The sequence below is a fragment of the Dermochelys coriacea genome, chromosome 22 (assembly GCF_009764565.3).
Source record: "Dermochelys coriacea isolate rDerCor1 chromosome 22, rDerCor1.pri.v4, whole genome shotgun sequence".
In the NCBI taxonomy this organism is placed as follows: Eukaryota; Metazoa; Chordata; order Testudines; family Dermochelyidae; genus Dermochelys; species Dermochelys coriacea.
Genome location: NC_050089.1, coordinates 12,626,232 through 12,644,585, shown reverse-complemented (window position 1 = coordinate 12,644,585; position 18,354 = coordinate 12,626,232). Strand labels below are relative to the sequence as shown.

The window sequence follows — 18,354 nt, the reverse complement described above, 5'->3', positions numbered from 1 at the left end:
CAGCTGCACCTGACAGAGGGGCACCGACACAAGGCTCTGGTACCATCTAAATGCCATGAGAACCCCCTGCTCCTTGGCCATGCCATGGGAGCCCAGCATAGACCCCCTCTGCTCCCTGGCTAGGCCATGGGAGCCCAGCATAGACCCCCTCTGCTCCCTGGCCATGCCATGGGAGCGAAGCATAGACCCCCACCTGCTCCCTGGCCAGGCCATGGGAGCCAAGCATAGACCCCCCCACCTGCTCCCTGGCCAGGCCATGGGAGCCCAGCATGGAGCCAGCTCAGATTTTGCAGGGCTGAACCCAGAACAGACTCCTCAGTGCACCACAGGTATAGGCCCTGGCACAGATCCGTGCAAGGCAGGGACTGTCTGGCCGTGGGCTAAGCTTCCAATGACTGCATCATTCGCTCTTCCCCACTGTGCCCATATCTCCAACATCCATTTCCGCCTCTAGCCCCTTCCGTTTCGAAAGCACCTTTCATGCCAGAGACCCTGCCAAGCTCTCGCCACTCTGCCAAAGCCCATGGAAGTGCATAGGGATAAACGAGGGATAGGATTTACCCCTTCGGCATGCCAAGGTCACCTCCCTCACCCTTAAAAAGCAGCCACCTCTGGAGTGGAACAAGCAGCTAATCTTCTGTGTGCAGGAAAGAAAGTCCTGCCCCATAGGACCTGTTCTACCCACCCTACCCCAGGAGGGTCCCTGGGCTGCTTACCGTCTAGGACTGCCACCTCTACAAGAACTGCCTTCCCTGTGGGATTCACAGGACCACGTCACACCATCCTGGTGCCCAGGGCTGCAAGAGACAAGCCGAGCGCACCATGAGAGCCGGGAGAGGAGAGCCGAGGTGCAAGAAACCGTGCGGCTCTCTCCAGTGGCAACGCTGCCCTTGCACGCACGACACCTCTCAGCAGACACCGGTGACTCAGCCTTCCATCGCTCCCGCGAGGCAGGGACACCCCATCATTAGCCCCATTGTGCAGCTGGGGAAGTGGAGGCTCAGAAAGATGAAGCATCTGGGCTAAGCTCACGGGGCGAGTCAGCGGCAGGGCTGGGACAAAGAACCCAGGAGTCCTGGCTTCACATCTATCGCTTCCACCACCCTGCTCACTCTCCGGTCAATGTTAAAGCTCTAGGGGAGACTAGAGAGCCAGGGCACAGATTCTGCCTCCTTCCATCGCCCCAGACCTCCCCCTTCTCCCCATTACCTTTCATTGTCTCCACATGGGACAAGGACATGTGGGATGGGGAGGGGAGGCTGTGCAACTCTCCCCCTGCAGCGGGGGAGCTTCTCTAGGTACCACGCACAATGCAGACGACAGTCCCTTCCATGAGGACTTTGTCCCGGCCAAGGAGACCCCATCTAGACACCAGCCAGCTGACACTGGGTCAGTCAGACTGGGAGCTAGAGAGAACCGCAGGGTTTGCCTGCATCCAGCAGCCGAAGCCCCTTTATATTATTGTCATTACTCCAGAGCATCCCACAAGGGAGCCTTCCTAAGCCCTGTCCAGGAAAGCTCAGGTCAGCCCCAGCCTGTTCCTCCACCCAGTCTGGGGGCTGAGCTCCCCCTGGGAGTCCTGTGATCCCAGCCCCTGTCAATGAGGGGCCTGGAGACTACTTCCAGGGCAGAGAAATGGGGGTGCCGAACACTGGCCTCTCCTTGGAGCAGAGCTGGCCAGCTGGGCCTGATACAAAGGTGACGCTGCGGTCTTTGCAAACCTGCAGCATTGGAATGCAGCAGCCAGAGGGAAAACAAATATCCACAGCAGCTCATCTCAGAGGAGCTGCAGGGCAGGCTCCCAGAGGGGCAGCGCCTGGGCCAAACGTCTGCACAAGCCCTGGAGACTGCACTCCCCCTTCAGAGGGGCCCCTCCCAGGTAGGCTGAGGAGCATCAGTAGCCCGCTGCAGGATAGCCTTCCTTTTGGGGTGAGTTGTTTAGTGCCTGGAGGGGGGCGGGAAGGAGCAGGGAGTCCCCCAGACCAAGCCAGGGGTATGTTATGCCAACAATTCCTCCAGCTGGTTTGATTTGTCCACTCTAAGGGTGGCCCCAGAAACCTCCTCCCAAGATCAGCATGGAACCTAGCCCGGCTGGCGAGAGTTGCCAAAGGGATGCAGTTTGTCAACAGATAAGAGAACACGCTTAGACCCTCCCACGCTCCCTGCCAACAGCCCACGTCCAGCCCTTCACCCGCAGGGCTCCAGGGGGAATGGAAGTGACGCCAGCAGGCTGCAAGTGATTTTGGTAGTGGGGCAAGTGACAGCCCTGGATTCTGGTCAGCCACAGAACAGGGACGAGGTGGGTAGCAACGGGGCAGGCTTCCCACCTATGCCCCTCCGGCCTGCCCTAGAAATAGGTGCCAGAGCCCAGCTCAATTCCATGCTCTGTCCTCTCTCTCTGGCCCCCAATCGCTCACTGCAGCGTCTGAGCACCTCACCATCTGCACTGCATTTAACCTAACCACACCCCTAGCGAGGGCGGGCAAGTGCTGTTATCCTGATTGTACAGATAATAACAATACTCAGCTCTTGTCAGCCATAGCTCTCCAGCGCTTTACAAAGGCGGGCGGTATCATTATCCCCATTTAACTGATGGGCAAACTGAGGCACCAGCAGGTGAAGTGACTTACCCAAAGTCACCCAGCAGGCCAACAGCAGAGCTGGGATTAGACCCAGGTCTCCAGAGTCCTGGTCCAATGCCCTACCCACAAGGCAACACTGCTGAGTAAGTGACTTGTCCAGAGTCATCCAGAAAGTCTATGGTGTAGCAGGGAACTGAATCTGGGTCTCCCAAGTGCCAGGTTAGTGCCCTAACCACTGACTACCCTTCCTCTGTTGTAGATGCTAATGAGCATCCATTTCAACGGTAGCTGTCAGTACAGGGACTTGCCCCCTGAGAACGAGGCAGAGACCCCACCAACTCTCTTCACATATGTCACCTAACAGCTGGCAGTTGGTGCTAACTCTGGCAACCTGAGCTGGATCTGAGCTGCTGATGACCTGCCTGCCCCCCGCCACATCACCCTAGCACCCAGCAACCCGGTAAAATCCAAGTTATGAAGCCCCCGGCGCGGCCTTGGTTAAAAGTGGTGGAATGATGGAAGAGAAAAAACCTGCTGGCAAAGAGCTCCCTGGACAGCTGATGGGAGCAAACAAGACCATGAGAGGAGTCAATTATTTGCCCACCACGTGCTTCGAGATCTACAGAGGAAGAGCTCGGTATTATCACCACTGGCCGGACGCTTGGTTGATTGATAAAGCTCAAGACTTTAGTTGCAGCTAGCAAAGTTAAACGAATAGGACCAGATTGGCAAGGTGGATAGAACATGGCCAGAAAGGCTGATCCCAGCCCCAGGTCCCCAGATCTTAGCTTAGCTTAGCTAGACAACGGAGGCACTTTGCTAAGTCCACACTGAAGTTTCTCAGCTTGTATTTTACCCTCCCTCCCGGGACCCTCTAACCCCGTCCTCGAGTTTCCCAGTGGCTCCATACGCACCTGCGTGTGGGGCAGCAAGGCTGAAGGATAATGGCTTGTCATGGGGTGACGCCCTGGCTGCTCGGATGGGGTCACCTCAGCATCCGCAAGGCACTTGCCCTGCAACAGAAGTGAAGGAGAAAAAAGGGACTGAAAATAAACAGTAGCGACTAACCTGTTAACAGCCGTCCAGGCTGTCTCAGAGCCAGGCTTCTCCAGCGGGCACGGAGGGGGGGCAAGGGAGGGGGATCTGGGTGAAGTGGCCGGGGGGCAGAGCCTAAGGGCTGGGGCTGTGTAATCCACTGCAGAAATTCTCGGCTCAGGTTACCGGCTAGATAAATATAGTGTCTTATCTGACCTCACAGGGAGCTGGAGCCCTCCTCTCGCATTCCAGCAACGGGGAGGCTTAAAGGGGCAGCCGGCAGAGCGCAGCCAGAGGGGTTCTCATGTGTCATGGAGGCAGGGCCTGGCCAGAAGAGGGGTGCTACAGGGAGGAGAGGGGGGAAAAGGGTGGCGTTCTGGGGCAATGGAAGAAGTAGAGGCTTTGAGGGTAGGAAAAATGAAGGTTTGGGAGGCGAAGAGAGATGGTGGTAAGGGGTCGAAAGGGAAGAGGGGATCAGATGTGAGGGGGAAACCGCAGAAGGGGGTTCTTGACGAAGGGAAGAGTGGGGCTGGGCTGTTACAGGGGGAGGGGAGATAGGATTCCTGGAGATAAGAGGGAATGGCAGACGACTGCCCACAAGGCTCTGAGGCACCCCAGAGATGCTGCTCTCTGGCCCCCAGTCCAGCCCCCAACTGGCAGGAGGAGAAGCAGCATCCTCCCTAGGGAAGCAATGGACTTCTCTCCCTGGGGAGTGGAGGAGAGAACCGAGGAGGGACGGATCTCAGCCACAGTCCCTATTGCACGCCTGGCAGGCACCCTCATACCACAGTGCTGAGTGTGGTACAGGAACTGACATAGAACAGATGCCTGGTGGAGACAGTTAGGAGGAGCCTGGACAATGCCCAGCCCTACGCTGACTTCAAGGAGCAGGGAGTCTGCATGGCACCTATGGGTGCCTCTGGGATCACCTGAGCAGCTATGAGAGTGCCACTCCCTGGCCATTAGTCATGGGAGCTGTCTTGGCCCTGCTCTACCTGGCATGGGTGGGACAGCCCACCTGGGGGACAGAGATAAGGCCAAGAAAGCCATTCACCCTTCTGCCCCTTAAGGGCTCTTCAGGGTGAGGGATACAGAGGCTCTATGGACACAGAAGAGCTGGGGAGGTACCTTGCAAGAAGATCCAGGGTTAAATTCACCCTAGCGTAACTCCACCCTAAGTCAGTTCCATGTGTGAATTGGGTCCAGCTGAGTCTACTCCAGAGCATTGGAAGGCAATGACTCAGTCTCCACCTCTTATGAGTAACTAGGCAGGATGCAATTAAGCCGCCACTTCCCTGCTCATCTGTATGTCTCAGCCCAGGCATGGCTGTGGGAAAACGCTTGGGCCAGTTTTATCCCTGGGGTGACTTCAGGGAGGTCAACAGGATGAAGCCAGGGATCTATTTAGTGCTACTACACCTAGTGCTTTATCCCATCCTCAGCCAGCCTCCAGCAGCAGCCAATACCGGAGCCAGATCTTTCATTGCAAAATCCTGAAGCCAGGTGGGTACCTGATGACCGGATCCCCTGTCTCACTCCTTGAGATGGACAAGCCCTGCCGCCCCCCCCCAATCTTCGGGTTATTTTCAAAGCAGTTCCACCCTGAGCAGGGAAAATGTATTCTACCTCCCAGTGTGTTCAGAGAGCCACCTGTCTCTGGACCCAGCCAGCTTGGCAGACCTGTGGCCGCTGGCAGGATGGCCCCACTCCCCACAGCCTGGTGTAGGAAGCTGGAGGATCTGGGTCCAGCCCTCCCAGCAACACAGCTTTCTGGGGCCACAGGGAGCATTTGCATGGTGCGTGCGCACACACACACAGAGGGCGTGCTGGCATAGTACAAGTGCTCACATGTGGCGAGGCACAAGTGCACACGCAGTGGGGATGCAGGCATGGCTCAGGCACACACAGATCACAGGTGGCACTGACCTCGGGTCAGGAGCAATGAAGCAAATCAGGTACGTGCTCCCACACCTCCCCTGCCCCATAGCCCAGGCAGGCACTGCCTTATTGTGTGTGTTTGGCACCCCTTAGGTCCCCCAGGTGGAACCAGGCACCCCTAGATCTTCCCAGTGGGGCTGGGCACCCCCTAGATCCTCCCCAGGTGGGAGGTGCCTTGGCACATTCTCCTGACTCCCACCCAAGCCTGTGGGAGGAGGGGCAGGTATGGGACACACCCCTACCACAGAGATGACTCTGGGCGGGGGAGTGGGGGAAGAGAGACATTTTTCTCAGTTAGGCTCAAGCCCCACACCCTCCACTTACACAGAGCCCAGTCAGGGGCTGGCATGACCCACAAGGTGCTGGACCTGCTCAGGTGGTTTTCAGGAGGTGGGGAGATCATTCACACAGCCAGAACATCCGTGGGAAGTAGCAGGCATTGTCCCACTGCCTGGGGGGCAGGGAACCCTTACAGGCACAGAGCCTTATTCTGCCCAAGGGGGCCAGGCACCCCCTAGATCCCCCCCGAGGTGGGGCTGGCACTGCTCGGGGGGGAGTCAGGCACCCCCTAGATCCCCCCAGGTGGGGCTGGCATTGCCCAGGGGGGCAGGCACTGCTCGGGAGGGAGCCAGGCACCCCCTTAGATCCCCCCAGGTGGGGCTGGCATTGCCCGGGGGGGCAGGCACCCCCTAGATCCCCCCCAGGTGGGGCTAGCACTGCTCGGGGGGGGGGGAGCCAGGCACTCCCTAGATCCCCCCCCAGGAGGGACTGGCACTGCTCGGGGGGGGAGCCAGGCACCCCCTAGATCCCCCCAGGTGGGGCTAGCACTGCTCGGGGGGGGGAGCCAGGCACTCCCTAGATCCCCCCCCAGGAGGGACTGGCACTGCTCGGGGAGAGGAGCCAGGCACCCCCTAGCTCCCCCCAGGTGGGGCTGGCATTGCCCGGGGGGGCCGGGTACCCCCCGCACACACGGAGCCCCGGGGCGACTGGCCGGGCGAGCCTCCCGCACTCACCGGGCTCCCGGGTGGGGATGAGCCGGAGTCGGCCGCTTCCGAGGAGCAGCTGGGGCCCGGCCGAGCCTGATGTCACAATCCGGGCGCAGCTGACGCGGGGCGGGGAGGCTGCAGCTGCCGGGCGGCGTCCCTCGCCCAACTCGCCCCGCATCCCGCCCCGCCCGGCAGCGCGCCCGTGGGGCCGGGACCCGCGGGGGGATAGTCCGCCCCCCGGTGCTCCGCGTCCCCTGGAGAGGGGTGCGGGGCGCGGTAGATTCCAGACCCTGGACCCCCGGCTTTCCCACCCACCCACCCCCCGGTCTGCGGGAGAGGAGTGTGGGGCAAGGTACTCGGGCCCTGGGTGCTGCTCCCTATAGGCTGGGGGGAGATCCCAACTCCTGCAGCTCTGCTCCCCTCACGGGGCTGGATCCCAGCCCCCGGGTGCTGCTAAGGGAGACAGGAGCGGAGGAGATCCCCGCCCCTGGGTGCTGCTCTGGGTCCCCCTGTAGGCAGGGGATAGTCCCAGCCCCTGCCGGGGTCTGTGTGTGAGTGTGTGGGGGGTCGCCCCGGGGGGACCCCCTGTGCCGTTCTACCGGTCCGAGCCCTCCGGCTCTTGGGCCCAAGTGGGGCTGGCAGCGGCAGCTCCAAGGGGCCGAGTTCCGGAGCTTCCCAGCCTGAGAAGAAACTGCGCTGGGATCAAAGCTGTCCCGCACCTCCTCTTCCTCGCTTTCCAGGCAGGGCGTGGACCGCTCCCCTTCATCCCCCGTGCTCCTCGGAGCATGTTGGGCCCGCGGGGCTAGCCCTGGGAGCCAGGCCGGTTCCAGAGCACAAACCCGCCCGCCGGTGTGAGAAGCGATTTTCTTTTAGCAGTACAGACGCTAGGACACACAGCTAAGCAATTCACATTGTCTCCGCTAGAGGGCGGGCTGCCCCTTACGGAAGCAAATTCAAAGCCCTTGAAATCTGTGCTGAAATAAAGAAGCAGGCGGCTGCGAATCCAACACACAACCGAGGGATTTATTGTGCAGACAGAGGCTCTTTCGTTGTTCTCCGCCCCCACCCCCCCAGCATTTCTCCTACACCAAGCTGTGGAAACACTACAAATGTTCACAAAACAAGACTAGGACACGCCAGTGGGGGTTGGCTGGGTCTGCCACCCCCCCACATTGCATTCACCGTCAGGTCAGGGCTGGCTGGTGGGAGATGTACAGGGAGAGATACCTGAGCAGTACATCTGGGTGGGGTAGTGCACTGCACAGTGGACAAGCAGGGCGCCGGGCATCTCGGAAGAAAGCAGCTCACCTTAGCCAGCCACCGGGGCTCTTGACACTGCAGCGGCCTCAAGCTCAGCACACACCATCGGAGAGAGGGGCATCTTACGATTAGCTGGGGCCTGACCCCACCTCCAGTCACCATTAGCCCTTCCAGTTCCACCAGGTGAGCTCCCAGTTCTTGCCCTGGTCAGTTTTGATGCATATGATCTTGGTTTCCCATTGTCTCACCTGTGTGGCAGGGGGCTGAGTGGGACCTCTACTCCCCAGTCCCACAGAGGTTGTTTTAGCCCACCCCAGGGTGAGATGCCTTTGGTGCTTGGAGAGAGCTATGTAATACCCTCTGCCATCTAGCCTGCCCCTGCTAGGTAGGTGGACTCAGGAGGAGAGTTTCTGCCCTGGTAAGTCCTGGGACATTGATCCCCAGCTTGCTGCAGGGGAAGCCTGGTCCAGATCCTGTCTCAAGCTGGGGATGCTCTCTAAGCTTGGGGTCATTTTGTGGGTTTGTGGTGCATTAGCTCCCCCTACAGCTAACCAGCATCCACAGGAAACACCTGCCTAGGCCCTTTAGGCTCCTAATGAGAGGCAAGGCCGAGCTAAGGGACAGGCCTGCACCTGAGTCTGTTAACCTGCAAGGGAGGAAGGCTGCAGTGGGAGCAGGACTGGGCTGAAGGAGGAAACCATGGTCCAGTCAAGGAGTGGAGCCAGGCATGCTAGCCTTGCTAGTGCCTCGAGTCAAACCCAAAGGGCTGCATGCAGGGATGAGAGCCTGTGGCTTGAGAGCAGCCCCAACTCCTGCAGTCTCCCCCTGATCCCCAGTGGGAGACAGCTGTATGTGTTAATGGGGGTATGTGCCCAGAGCAGCTTTGACTGCGGCCAGAGTGGGAGGTGGCCCCCTTTCCTATCGGTATATCTCCTCTCTCCCCCAGGATGGTGACTTCTTCTCTGGGAGCGAGCTGTCCTATTTCTAGGATTGGCAATCAGAAAAAGACTGGCTCCTTTAAGAACTAAGGACACTCTCCCAAGGCACAGGATCCCCCCGCGACATGAGGGTCTCTTCAGCCCCCACATGCTGGGGAGGAAGGAATATGCAGCTGCTATCTGGGTCTCCACCCAGGAGACCACAGCCTGGAGATCATGCCGTGAGCAGTGCAACTGACAGGCACTAACTCAGCAAGGGGTCTCCCTTCACAGCGCACAACTGTCTCCACTGAGCAGGGTGAACTAATGCCTAGGGAGCTCTAGGCCTCGGCACACTGACGACTTTAAAGGGCTACTGCCTCAGTTTCTTAGTTCAGGATTAATAAAAAATAAATAAACAAACCCCAAAACAACCAACTCCTATAGTAACTGCCATCCACTGATCTTACGGTGAGGACGTAAGCCCAGCAGAGCGTGGATGAGTGATGGGCAAGCATTCTTATGCAGGGCTGCAGATGAGCCTTTGTCCTAAAAACCTTCAGCATCCCTTGCTATTTCAGTGCTGTGCCCCCCCCACCTCTCTATCCCTGAACCTCAAATGTGAGACCTTCAGCACTCTTTGCTGTCTCTGTAGTAGGGTGTCCTTGTTGCTCACAGCCCCAAGACTGATCTATTTCAATGCTGGCCCTTTTCTATGCAGGTGAAGCAGACATACCAGTGATCATGGCTTTGTGCAATACGGAAGTGTTGGCTGCCAAAGAACAGGCTGAGAGCCCACCAAATTCATCTCACCAGCAGGATTCAAACCCAGCTCCCCAGAGGTGAAAAGCTAGTGCACTGTACTCTATCCCAAAGCTTCCCATTTGCCTGATGTTGCCTAGGTCAGGACAAGTCTTTACACTGGGCAACCCTGCGTTGCTTAGTGAGCTTCTGTTCTCCAGGCTGGGGTGGTGGCCAGGACTCCCCAGTTGGTCCCCTAACTCTTTGAACCTCTCTCTTTTACCAGAGTCAGGTCTGGGGGGCCTGCTGGCTTTCCCCCCTTGAAAGACAAAAAATGGGAAAAGAAAAGCTGCTCCCTTGAGGCTACAGATCCCCCTGCCACCGGGGCAAACAAAAACAAAACTTGCTATGGAAGAAGCTGCACCATCTAGCAGAGCGTGAGGGAATGCTGCCATGCGTCGGATCCTTTAATACTGCTTAATACCCCCACCCTGGCCCCCAGAATGTTTCGGACATGTGGTGTGATGGCGTGGCAGCGCGGGCTTGGTAGATATACAGATATAGACAGAGATATACACAGAGAGAGATTTCCTTGGTTTCAAATCGTTCATCGTCTTCTCTTGCAAAGGACTACGTTTGGGTGGTGGGGCTCGGCTGGGCGGTTCGGCTGATCCTTCCCTTCACAGGGACACGAAGTCCACAGCTTGCAGGAGCGGCAGGGACAGGAGCAGGAGCAGCAGCCACGAGGTGTTCTGAATCAAGAGGCTGACGCCAGCACATTTCTCCAGCTTGTCTGCCAGGGCAGGGGGAGGGGAAAGAGAGAAGAGGCAAAAATGAGATCCCTGGGGAAAGAGGACTGATGGGGTGCTGGGAGCCAGCATACCTGGATTCTCTTCCTGGCTCTGCCACGGACCAGCTGTGTGACCTTGGGCAAGTCACTTCCCCTCTATGTGCCTCTATTTCCCTTCCCACTCTGTGTCTTGTCTAGCGAGACTGCAAGTTCTTTGGGGCAAGGGAGCACTTCCTACTCTGTCTGCCCAATGCCTGGCACAAGGGGGATTCTGACCTCGACTGGGACCTCTAGGTCCTACTGAAATACAAACAAGAACGATCAAGTCAGTGCTCCATCCACTCCCGTCCTCTCTCTGACAATGGCCAGCACTAGCTGCTTCAAAAGCGGGCAGAAGAAACCCCTAGTGGACAACTAGGCAAGATCCTGCCCATAGGGAAGTACCTTCCTGACCCCAGGCCAAGAGAGGTGGTGGGGTGTGGGGTGCTTGTGGCACTCTGGGGTGGGAAGAGTCCTCTCCCCAGCGGAAAGCCTACAGACGCTATGTTCCAGATGGACAGCCTTGGAGGCTGGAGTCCCCTCCCTACAGAACAGCCATAGGGTGGGCAGAGGTTGGGCTAGTTTCCCCTGATGCTACCCTGCTGATCTGTCCTGGGGGCCAATTAATACCAACTATGATGGGTTCTTTTGGGTGACATTAGCAACTGTCCACTGAGACTCACCAAACTCAGCCCACATGTGGGCCGCTGAGCAGCCAGCAGACGGAGACAGTTCTACAGATCTGGGCTAGGTTTGAACAGGCAGCTGGAAGGCACAAGGCTCTGATCTGGCCCATTCCCCAGCGCAGGGCTGGCCCTAGGATTTGCAGGGCCCATTGGGACGCTGGATGGGTGGGTGCCTCTGACAGACGCCTGCAAAAGGCACAGGGCACTGGAGCGTGAGAAGGGTTTGGCTCCAGGCAAGGATGTGTATGTGGGGAGGGGTGACTCCGTTGCTGGCCCTGCCCTGGCTGCAGTTGGTTGGAAAGTACATACTGGCCTTTATCTAAGAGGAGCATTGGGCAAAGGGCTTAAACGGTCAGAGGGCATCAGGTGGGCCTGTGAGAATTAGTGCCCCTTGTGTAATGGTGCCTTGGCCCATCAGTAGTAGAGCCTGGAGGGCAGAGGGTAGTGCACCGTGCTAGGTCAGCGAGAAGTCCAGGGGTGGTAGGGTCCCTGCCCCTGCCCACCTTTGATGACGGTGATGTTCCTTATCTGGTTGCTGGTGTAGTCACCAGTGATCTTCAGCTCGCAGATGTAGGTGCCCTCGTCTGCGGTGGTGAAGTCGAACAGCTGCAGGCACACCAGGTCCTTTGACAGGGTGACGTTGGATCGTGCCTTGAGGCTGTTCTCGGGGACGTTCAAAGTGGTCTGGATTACACGCTTCCTGTTGTCCTTGAACATGCTGAACTCATAAGTCAGGGGGTTGGCAGTCTTGTTTTCGTAGCGGCAGTCCACGCGCAGGTTCTGGCCCAGCAAGCAGGCGCTCAGCTCCTTGATCTTCTGGCAATGGGCAGCCTGCAGCACTGGGACAGGCCAACAGGGTCAGGTGAGATGGAGCGGGGCTGGCGGGGGGAGGGGGTGAAGGCAGGAGCACCCCTGCAGCTACCCCTTGCTCCAGTGCATGCAGCAGTAAATCCACATGCTATGGAGACACGTCACAGTTTCTGGCTAAATCACACACACACAGGGCTAGAGAAGCCAAGACTTCCTGCTTGCAAAATGAGGGCTGAGCTAGTGGAGACTCTCCGTTCGCCTGCAGCAGTAGTTTGGCTTTTAACCATTGTGGTTGTGCTGCTAACGAGTGAGCTCTCTCCCACAAAGCCAGTGCATTCCAGTGAGGTGGGGTCACTGCAAAGTAGGACAGGTGATAATACCCCCCACCCCGCCCCCGGCAATGTCCCTGGTAGGGGAGGAGGAGGATTCAGTTGGCCTGGCTTTCTCTGGAGTGAAGCATTTATTTAGAAGCTTATGTCTGGTCCCTCCAGCTAGCGCCACTTATGGTGCATGGCCACTAGATGGCAGCATCACTGCACCCCTGGGCCCCTACCTGTCAGGAGGACAGCGACGCTGATGGTGGGATTCATCTTCCTGCCCCCTGTGCTGGGGCCGTCAGCGGTGGAGAACGGCGAGGGGCCTGAGCAGGAGGAGAACATGCTGGTTAGTGACCCGACAGGGATCTGTGCGACCTTACGTGCACACCCACAGACAGGCGCGTGACCACACCCTGGCGTGCCCATAAATGCGCACACAGGCTGTTTACCAAGCAGAAAAGGGCACTGCAGAGTCTGGGGGCAGAGTTAGAGACATTCTGCGCCTACACCAGCAGGAGGGTCACCCAGTCTGGACAGGTCTAGATCCCAGACAGCAGGATACTTTTTTTTGCAAGACCAGCAGCAGGGGCGTGAACAGGGGGGTGGGGGGGACAGGCAAGCACCCCCCCCCATAATCATCAGGGGCACAGAACTCCAGCCCCGCTGGTGGAGAAAGTGAGCTCCTTCCACCCCGGGGCTGCAGGGAGGAAGCGAGTGCCTGTGGGAGCTGGGGAGGGAAGAGCTAGCTCCTGCTGTGAGGGGTGGGGGCACACAATGTATCCCCACATAAGGGGTCAAAGTTAAATTTCTGTGCATGCCCCTGAGCAGCAGCAAGGAAATACCAGACTGATTCATTCATCCTGAGTGCTCTGTGGAATTCTTAACTATCTGATTTTCTTCCACCCAGAGAGAACAGCCCCATCTGTGCAGTCTTTGCATAAAAGGGCTTCCTGCAAAATACAGCTTCCACAGGGCAGGGACCGCTCCAGTCTCATTTAGTCCCCAGGACAATGGTCCTTCCGACGCCTTTGACTTTCTGCTGCCCCTTCTTATGCGATCGACTCTGCTTACCTATGGCAACTCCCAGAGGTCTCCTGACCCATCCTAGGCACCAAATCCTACTCCCTCCCCAAGTGCAAATGAATCCTGTGTGTGTGTGTGTGGTGGATCGGCACCTAAACAGGGCACAGATTGGTCCTGGGCGGCCGCATTTGGGCTCCTTACAGTCCCTGCTCCTCTCTTAGGCTACTGTCTTCAATGCAGCGATATCTCTGCTTAGCCTAGGTCCAGGGAGAGCCACCACTGCGCCACACACAGCAGCTGTGTGAGCAGCTGATGAGTGGGCCAAACTCTAATTAGAAGCAGCATCTCCTTTGCATGGGGACGGGACTCAAGCTGTGGATAACATTGGAGTCAGTGCTGCAATGAGGACAAGCCCCTAGCCTCACCCATCTTTTCCAGACCCCTTTGCAAAGAGGTGGATTAGGGGTTTCACCTGCAGTCCCCCCCCCTTCCACCTGCAGTCCCCTCTCCCACCACTCTGGCTGGAGAGCAGGGGCTTGCCCCGCCCACTGGTCCTGCTGGGGATGGGGGTTGGGGCGCAGGGGCTTGCCTGTCAGGTCCGCAGCCTGCTGCTTTCCACAGTGGCAATGTCACAGGAGGAGCTGCTAAGAGAGCGAGAGGCAGAGAGGAGGCAGGGGATGCGAAGGGAGCGTGTCTGGGCTGCGGTGGGGACCGGCAGCCCTAGAAATGTGTGTGTGGCAGAGATGGGGAGAAGGGGGCTGTTTGCCGGTGGGTGAGAATGTGACAGAAAAGGGATGTAGGTGCAAAGGGTGTGGGGGTGTGTGCTTGCGGCGGGCGGGGGGCAGGGCAGGAATGGAGCAGTCCTGACCCAGCTCCCCAGGGCCTGGAGAATGCAGGCGGCTCTTCCCTGCTTCCCATGTTGGTTTGAGTAAGGCCTAAGCTAAAGATACGTGTGTGGGTGTGTGTGTGGGTGTGGGGGGGGTGTCCATTCACAGACACCCTCCACCATTTGCAGCCCTCGATCTGGAAACATGCAATGTGCCTTGATTTAAAAACCAGACAACTCCCCCGACCCCTTCTCATTTAGAAGAGAAAAAAAGTTGTTTAAGTATAAAAATTCTCCTTATTTCTTCCGCCAGCAGCCATATCCTGAGAATGTGCAGCAAGGTCCCTCTGCTTCCCCTCCCCACTCCCGGGGGTCTGAAAACATCCCCCCACTCCAATGAACCCAGCCCCAGGGACTCCATAGCGTGGTGACCACAGATGTCTTTGCTCCTACAGCATCTGTCATCAGCAGCTCTCCAGGTGTTCTACTGCAGAGTGCAGGTATCACCTGCCCCATTACACAGAGAGGGGATGTAACCATCAAGGTTACATGGCCAGTCAGCAGCCAGGCCAGGAAAAGAACCCGGGAGTCCTTTCTCCCAGTGCCCTCCTAATTGCTAGCTGTTCCCTGCCAGAGCTGGGAAGAGAACCCAGGAGTTCTAGCCACTAGTGCTCCCGCTCCAACCTCAGCCACCACCCTGATGGGTGTGGTAATAAAAACTGCTGACTCCAGCCCTGACCACACCCACCTGATACATCCTGAGCCCCCCACGCACCCCAAGGGGACAGGCTGGGTGCCAATGGCCCACGGGCTGCAGCAGGGGAGCACAGAGCTCAGATCCTGGCAGGTAAGTAAACCAATTTCCAATGTCAGTGAACTCTCTACATGGGCATTGGCCTTATTAGGCAACCTCCTGCCCAGCAACTGGCCTCTGCTCACCAAAATATTGACACCCCCCCATCGCCCATGGGGCAGCCTGAACTGAGACCTAACGGCAGAGAGACTGCACATGGGCTGGCCCCCGGAAGATCTGCCATGGGGCATGTGTAGGGATGGCCACCGGCTTGGCTGAGCAGATGATCCCAGGAACCTTGATGGCCAAGGTGTCTTGCAAGTTGAATGCAATGTGTCCTCTGCCCCCCCCCCATGGCTGTCCTGCTCCTGGGGGGTTCTAGTGACCCCCAAGTGAGTGTGCTGCTGATTTCAGGGCCTGGTTTATTTTTATTTCTGTTCCAGAGTTTTCAGCGCCCCCCTCGCTGTGCTTTCTGGGATCCAGTCTGCTCTTGTCTCATCAGGCGTGGGAGCAGGGAGTTGAGTCACCAAAGGGGAGGAGGTGGAGAGGAGAGAAGGGATGGGGGAGGAGGAAGGCAGCAGGGGTGGGCTGAGAGGGGGACGGGGCAGAGAGGCGGGGAAGGGGTTCCCTGTCTCATCCCGAGCCCCTCCCAGAATCTGCTCCCAAGCCCTGATCTGCAGCCAGACCATCCGCCCTCTCCGCCCCCGCCCCAGCCCAGTCCCACATCTGGCAGCTGCCCCCAACCCCACCCTGCTGGGTCACCCTCTATCTCCCTCATTCCACCGGCTTCTCCCCCCGCCCCTCATACCAACGCCCCAATATTTTGCAGTCATGCCCCCCTTCCCCGGCGCGTCGCTGCAGCCTGCCAGAGCCACTGCACCATTCTGCAGCGCAGCCTGCAGCGCGGGGACTGCGGCTGGGCTTTGCACTGGTGCATGGCCACGGCTCGTCACTGCAGTACCGGGCCCGCTGGGAACATCCGCAGCGTTGCACTGCCAGGTGGGGTCCCTTAGCACTAGCTGAGCTTGCAGGGCTGCTGCAGAGCTGGGGGGGGGGGGGAAGCACCAATGCAATTATTCACCCCGCCGGGAGGCTGCCCCGGCTCCAGTCTCTCTGCTCCCTGCAGGAGCTGGGGAAAAAGGCGAAGGAACCCGGTACACTGGTCCATGAACCCCATCCCCATCCCCATCCCCAGCAGGCTGGAGAGAGGGCGGGGCAGGCAAAAGCTGGCGAGCAAGACAATCAGACGGACAGGGCTGTGTCTCTGCAGAGCATCCAGCCCCCTGCCCCAATTCCCCGGCTCTCCATCACCGCCCGCAGCTCCCTGCACCTCTCGGCTGCGATCCTGCCGGGCGGCCGCTGCACTGTCTCGCCCCCTGCCCGGCTCCTCGTTCCCCCAGCTCAGCCCCCGGGCTGCGTCCCCCGCTCCGGGCTGCCCGGGCCAGGGGACCCCAGCGGCCTCGCATCCTCACCTGCCCGGGCGCTGCGCTCAGTCTCCGCCCGCCTGCTCCTGCTCCTGCTCCTGCTGCTGCTGCTGCTGCTTCTCCTCCTGCACCGCTCTGCTTTGGTGCGCGCTGCGCCCGCAGTTTGGGGTAGGGAGGCGCCGGTGGCCCCGCGAATCAGGAGCGGGGCTGCCTGCCCAGCTCCACCCCTTGCAAGCCCCTGCAGTGGAGACGGCCCTGCCCTCTGCAGTCCGGCTGCTTCACAAGACCTGTTGTCAGTGCCTGGCAGGCTCACAGCCTGGGCTAGTGGGGGCCAGGCGGGCCCTGGCTGGGGGCCAGGTGCAGAGGAAAGAGCCCTTCGAGCCCATCTGCCCCGTAGCCCCAGCACGGCCGAGATACCAAGAGGGCGTTAATGGCACCCACTGCACCCAGGTTGGTGATTGCTGGGTGCCTGGGGCGGTTAGGGACATGGTAGCCCACGTTGCTACCCTCCAGGGGCATCCCGCGCAGGGGAGGTCCCAGGTGCACCCCCTGACGCTCCGTGCATTCCACCCCCCTGGGCACCGAGGGCCCCGCTGACAGAGTCTCTTTTGTGCAAACAGCCTCCTGCTGGCATCGGGGTGGGAGGTGGGGCACTCAGGATCAGGGCCCAAACCCATCCCGGCTGGACGGGCTGAAGACCCTGCGCCCTAGGACTGGAAGCAGACGCGAACAGGGCAGGGGAACCGTTGTACAAACCACCGCTTAAGCCGGCCCCGCCCGATGGGACACGACTTAGGGCAGCAGTGACTAACAGCGGAGATGAGGCTGACTGGGCGGAGGGCCCCATGCCCTCTGGCCCAGGCATGCGCTGACGGATAGGATGGACTGCTCCGGCCTGGCACCAGCACCTGGGCCACGGAAACCCCAAGAAAGGGAGCGGGGAAGTGACCTCATGGCTGGCGTTCCACTGCCTTGCACCTTGAGTTGTCAATTTCTTCTGTGCACAGGGAGCCTCAGACCCTCCCTGCACGGGAAAGCCGGGGGAAGGCCGAGCCATGGGCTGGCATCTGACAGGCGGCAATGAGGGGACAAAGCGTAAGGCAAGGACCATGCAGCACCTCGCCGCGTTCGCTGCAGACCCAGATCAGGCAGGGCAACAGCTAGCACCGACTGTAATTTTGCCACATCCCTCCCTCTACCCCCGCCCCCAGATATACACCCACGGCCACACACAGACTTGGATGAAGCCCCAGCCACCTCCCAGTTCAGTTTTGACCCCATTTTTGCAAATGAGTGGCTCCCTTTGAGGTGACGTTTCCCTGGTTTCTATGGGAATGTTAATCTTCCCTGGTGCAAAAATGTCAACAGCTTGGGGGTCATCTCACTCCACTCGCACTGGTGGACTGGCCTGATGGGAAAAGAGAGGCCTGTTTTCACTCCCAAACAGGGCCCAGACTCCCTGCTGGGCCGTTTGCACAAGCCAGCCAATGCAAAAGCAGCTGACGCCTCCGTCCTGCATCGAGGAGTGCTTAGATGGCGCAGGGCTTCTGTAGCGCTAGCCAGTAGTGACTGGAATAAAATAGAGTAGCCCTGAGACTGCTCTACTTGACAGGCTGGTGGTTGGATGGCCCCAGAGCCGGGGATGCTAGGAGGATGGGAAGGTGACAAAGACTTTGCCTCCACCATAGCCATCAGTAACTCAGACACGGTTGCAGCAGTACTGGCGCAGCCCCTAGTGTACACAGGCAAGCGGCAGTTTGCACCCCTGGAGCATGCTCGAACACAGACAAGGTGAGCAACACACCTTGGCACTGAGTACAGCTCAGGCACAACCCTGGGGCCGGGCCCTTGGGCTTGAGCACAAACTGCTGAAATGCCCCAAGTTCTTGGCAAAGCTGAAGCAAAGGCCAACAATCTCACAGGCCGAGGAGCTCAGATGCCGCTGGGACTATTGCACCTTGGCCTTGTCCCTGGGCAGCAATTGTATTCTTAGGCAGCGCACATGCCTCAAGATCTGCCCTGCTCCCAAAGTGCCCCCTGGACAAACAGCTGAACAGGTCTGTGCTGTGAAGGTTAATACAGAAGTCAGATTCTGCTCTAGCAAAGGCCAGGCCCCCGGCACCATCCGAGCACTGAGGTTTTGCTAGCTGGCTGGGCAGCAGGATTTGTGCTAGATCTACAGAATCT

At 58.9% G+C, this 18,354-nt stretch overlaps 2 protein-coding genes across 5 annotated transcripts in view; both read right to left on the bottom strand.

Annotated features, from left to right (window-relative positions):
• The window catches only part of USP2 (ubiquitin specific peptidase 2), a 61,480-nt gene extending 54,781 nt beyond the window's left edge, over positions 1 to 6,699 (bottom strand). Inside the window, exons 1-3 of one of the 4 annotated variants that reach the window (XM_038380863.2) lie at positions 6,569 to 6,608; positions 3,497 to 3,595; positions 717 to 797 (exon numbers count right to left, since the gene is read on the bottom strand). The gene's annotated coding sequence lies outside the window, so the exon portion shown is untranslated. Of the gene's footprint in view, positions 1 to 716; positions 798 to 3,496; positions 3,596 to 3,650; positions 3,708 to 6,568 lie in introns of those variants that run through there. The other 3 variants (XM_038380865.2, XM_038380864.2, XM_043501073.1) reach the window with 3 other exon arrangements.
• Positions 6,700 to 7,543: 844 nt separating this feature from the next.
• On the bottom strand, positions 7,544 to 16,459 carry THY1 (Thy-1 cell surface antigen). The gene is made up of 4 exons (XM_038381026.2): positions 16,216 to 16,459; positions 12,338 to 12,424; positions 11,478 to 11,813; positions 7,544 to 10,252 (listed from the first exon to the last, which is right to left on the bottom strand). The coding sequence occupies exons 2-4, from the start codon at positions 12,372 to 12,374 to the stop codon at positions 10,140 to 10,142; spliced, it is 486 nt and encodes a 161-aa protein (XP_038236954.1). The 5' UTR covers positions 12,375 to 12,424; positions 16,216 to 16,459; the 3' UTR covers positions 7,544 to 10,139.
• Positions 16,460 to 18,354: the final 1,895 nt, after the last annotated feature.

What these genes read in the sequence shown, in the direction of transcription:
- THY1 (XM_038381026.2), bottom strand. Translation starts at nt 12,374, where the DNA reads ATGAATCCCACCATCAGCGTCGCTGTCCTCCTGACAG. An exon ending in CGTCGCTGTCCTCCTGACAG is followed by an intron (nt 11,814 to 12,337) that starts GTAGGGGCCCAG and finishes GGCCTGTCCCAG; the next exon opens with TGCTGCAGGCTGCCCATTGC. An exon ending in GAACATCACCGTCATCAAAG is followed by an intron (nt 10,253 to 11,477) that starts GTGGGCAGGGGC and finishes CTGCCCTGGCAG; the next exon opens with ACAAGCTGGAGAAATGTGCT.